Source organism: Limanda limanda, chromosome 20 (assembly GCF_963576545.1).
Source record: "Limanda limanda chromosome 20, fLimLim1.1, whole genome shotgun sequence".
Taxonomy (NCBI): domain Eukaryota; kingdom Metazoa; phylum Chordata; class Actinopteri; order Pleuronectiformes; family Pleuronectidae; genus Limanda; species Limanda limanda.
The window spans coordinates 21,494,757-21,499,122 of record NC_083655.1 but is presented as its reverse complement, the minus strand read 5'-3'; the positions used below and the strand labels follow the sequence as shown (position 1 = coordinate 21,499,122).

The 4,366-nt window shown below is 36.1% G+C and overlaps 1 protein-coding gene across 1 annotated transcript; it reads left to right on the top strand.

The window, feature by feature from the left end:
- Window positions 1-2,072: 2,072 nt before the first annotated feature.
- On the top strand, window positions 2,073-3,836 carry LOC133027167 (enkurin-like). Its single transcript, XM_061094195.1, has 5 exons — window positions 2,073-2,152; window positions 2,660-2,798; window positions 2,921-3,133; window positions 3,323-3,469; window positions 3,663-3,836. Exons 1-5 carry the CDS (start codon window positions 2,073-2,075, stop codon window positions 3,834-3,836), a joined length of 753 nt encoding a protein of 250 aa, XP_060950178.1.
- Window positions 3,837-4,366: the final 530 nt, after the last annotated feature.

The window sequence follows — 4,366 nt, the reverse complement described above, 5'->3', positions numbered from 1 at the left end:
AAACAAACAATATACCCGCAAAGTAGCAGTTTGTACACGTTGATATGGGTGGTGAACCGATGCATACAATTGCTCTAGCACAGTTAAATAAAATTGTATGAATTTTATTAGTGTTATTCAATTAATTCTGATGAAGCCCTGTCGATGTTCCATAGGCGTTCTTTGGTGATTATGTCCAATTGGGAAATAAAAAGTGTGAGATCCTGTGAGGCAAAAAAATACCTGTAGTGTTCTGCCTGGTTAGTTTCCATGCTTCACATACACAACACTGGCACCTGGTGGTGGGACTAAAAGTCACATACATTCCTAAACTACATGAGATGTAAACAAATATATTTTGTGAATAGATTTCGGGCTGTAGTAAATAAAATTGTATGTGGGAGTTGTTTGTTATGCAGAGATTTAATGTAAAGACATTTGAGGAAAGTTTTACTTTTGTTTTATGGCTGTAAATGACTGAACTTGTTTTTATGGATTATGCAATTCTCCCACCAGGTGGCTCTTCAGACATGTAAACTCCACCTGGGTCTTCATGTTCATTTTGATCCACTCACACCAGGGGCGATTCTACCATCAGACTTTTAAGGGTGCTCAGCCCCTTATGAAAATGTGACATGCATACAGCACCTCAGTGTTAAAACCTCTGCTAAATCATACATTTCATTTGATAACAATTCATACTTTAATACTTTAAATTTTTAATGATAGTTTTTCATGAATAAATATTAGTTTTAAAACATAAAATACTTTTTAATGGAATGAAAAAGGGAATACACAGTAAAAAAAATAATAAGTCAGTGTTTCACACATTGTTACCCTCAGAAGCAAAATTATATGTATGACATTGTCTTCTCTGTCTTCTTCTCTCCCTCTCTGTATGTTTTATCCAGCTGGAAAATTATGTAATCTGAAACTGACTATTTGTGACATCGATTAAATACATGTTAGAGAATGTTAGTCATGTTGGACAATAGTATATAAATCAGATCAAACTTATTGATCCCACACTGGGGAAATTCCCATGTGACCGCAACTTTAGGTGCTGCAGTGGAGTGTGACAGCAGTGGGAAGGAAGCGCCTGTGGAAGTGTTCCCTCTCACACTGTGTGTGCAGCAGTCTGCTGCTGAAAGCTACAATGACAAACACTCTGCTTCACATTTATACGGACCAACGATGAAACATTTAGCGATGCACTTTCTCACTGCTCCAGTTAATGTTTGTATACACTGCATGTGAACCTTCTTCTTCTGCTACATGCGTGGTGGATACGTCGCCACAGCGTCACCTATTGTACCGGAGTGAAAAATGATGTTGCTGTTATAAAAACTAATATACACATTTTGTTGTATTGTATAAACCATGCATGTATAACATCATTATAACCGTAATGTTTTAAATCAAAGACAGTTATACACCATCAATAATGTTTTTCTCTCGCGAAACCTGCAAGTACGTCTATGGTGCATTCAAGTACGCTTTAGGACCTCGTAATTCGGTGCGCTCAGATTCTAAATTAGACAGATTAATATACAAATGTCCTTCAGAGAAACGCATTCAAGCTGTGGCTTTTGAAATTGGTTATCAAGAATCTAATTTAATCAATTTACATATTTCTAAATCTTCGCAGAGGGAAAACTATTGTCAGATTAAACGAAAGTAACGCAAATTTCCCATCAAATAGATTGTCGGAGGATAAATGAAAAATACTTGTAAATTTAGATAAATATAAAATTCCCATGCATTAAGCCACTGTCTATATGTTATATTAAAGAAAGGGTGGTCTCAGCTCAGATATAGTACTTTACACATGTACACAAATGCAACATTTGCACCCTCGGTCGCCTAGCAACCAGCCGGCAGCATGTTGTCAAACATACTGACCAGAGGATTTTACTCCCGTGGGCTCCGTGTGGTGTTAGTTATTATCTCAATTAAATTACATTACATTCATTTTCAGCTTTACTCAACAAAGAATTTTAGCAACTCACCGTTAACACCGTATTTGTATTCAATAGTAAACAGCAGCAAAGGATTTTTAATATTAACCCTTCCCGTGCTCGAAGTCATTCAACATGTCTGAAGTTGTGTATCCACCAGAGAGTGTCTACAACAATCTACCGAAGATAGCGGTTCTAACTCAAAAACCACCGAGGTAAGTTTGCAACGGTTAAAAAATAATAATCTAGTCAGATTAGTTTATAAGGAAGAAGAACCTTGTTAGTTGGTTAGATCTTAAGCACGTTAGTAAGCTGATAAACATTGAGCTTGGAAACAAGAAGCTACATTTAGGTAAGTTAGAAATGTGTAACCTCCTCTCATGCAGAGATTTGACCTAATTTAAAACCTGCAACAATTAAATAGTTAAGTTACTTAACTATTTAATTAATTACTTACTTAAAGTAATAGATAATGATCAGAGAGTCAATTGCTAAAGCATACCAAACACTTGTGAACATTTCCTTTCCTTAAACCTGACCTGTCCAGGGCAACCCCCCCCCCCCCCCTTATTGGAACAATAGATAGAATCATATCTAAACAATACTATTTCATCCCATTCATCCTCCTTGCACACTCCTATAAGTAATTCAATTTTATATTTTTTATATTTATATTTTTAAATAAAATGTTAATTTATAATTTTCCTTTGCTGCCTCTGAAGATATATGTCCAAGTTTAGATCGACAGTTATTCTTGAGGAAAAGGCAAACAAGGAAACATTGAGAACAATGGGACCAGCGAAAGAAGAGGTGGCATCACCGGACCGGTACACCAAAAAGCATTTAAAAGAGCCCAAACTGGCTAAAAGTGAGTATTTCTATCAACAACATGACGATTACATGGGTCCCAGTTTGAGCAATGATCAGGTTTTGTGCTCATCTGAATTTCTTCTTCGTATTTTTATTTCTTTTAAGAGACACAGCCCTCAAAAGAGTTTTGTCACAGCTGTACTGTGAAGAAACCACCTGTTCCTGCAAGGACAGACAATCCACCCATGGGCATTCACACAAAAAGAGACTTTACAAAGACAACTACTTTGGTTCCGATGAAGCCACAGCCAACCTGTGTGGACAGCAAGGGACACAAGCAACGCCTTGAACATTCAGGACTCGTCCCAAAGTACTTAAAGAAAAAGGTATTTTCTGATGATACAACACTAAAGAAAAGTTTGTGAAACAAACTTTGACACAATTTAAGAGACATTATTTGCTACAGTCAGTTTCAACTGATAAACCCCATGAGACAAATTGTGATTTGTGAATATGGGCTATAGTATACAAATAAATAATTTGATTGATCGATACAAATTCACAACTTCCTGTAGGATTACGGAGAAGTACCTGAGTACCTTATCCAGCGCAATGAAGAAAAGCAGAGGGCTCAGGAGGATTATGAAAACTTTTTGAAAGATCAGAAGGAGCAGGGGGCCATCAAACTCATGCCTGACATGGAGCGACAATCTCTCCTGGAGGTACGCAAAGACATCTTTTTACCTTAAACAACAGACTTTCGATTGACTTCTGCAAGGTCTATATTTGAATGTCTGTTATGGTTGATGATATTTTCACATATATACAAACATAGAATCCTGACATATTTTATGCATCATTTAGCAAAGTTTGTATTGACACTGACTGGTGTCCCTCCCTGTGTCAACTATCCAGGACCTGAAGAAGAACTGGGATAAGCTGCACCACGAATATCAGGGCCTCTCGCTCGTCACCGACACCCTGTCAAAGAAAGCCCACAAGGAGCAGCTTGAAGCGGCGATGAAGCAGTTGGAGGACGACATTGATCTCTTCGAAAAGTTCAAAACCATCTACCTACCCAATCACTAGGACTTTAGATCAAATTCTCTGACCTGATCTGATTTATTTTGCTTTATTTCTTCATCTCCCCTGTCGTTTAGATATCACATGGGCTTGAGAAGATATATTATATGAAGTTATGAATGACCTGTAAGTCTAAAGTAAAGTTAGAAAAATAAATGTTCAAATAAGATTTGTATTAATGAATTAAATATTTTTTTCTTATCTACTGGATCATAAAAATCCAAACCAAAATGTTATTACAATGTGGCCACAAGTTAAAAAATCTGACTATGGAGTATTTCAAAGCAATTTTCACAAAATTTTCAGAAGTTTTAAGGGAAGCAGTAAATTTAGAGAATTTAATATTCAAATGTGAGAATCAAATAATGAAACATATTAATTTTTTTGTTCAGCACTGGCTCTTAATATAATATTTTTTAATCAATTTTAGTCGGAATGAATAAAACTTGCAGCATAGAAACTTAACCAAATTTATGCTGTCAATTTGTTTTAATTGCCCTCAGTGGCTCAGTTTTTAGCCCAACATTTTTAATGAT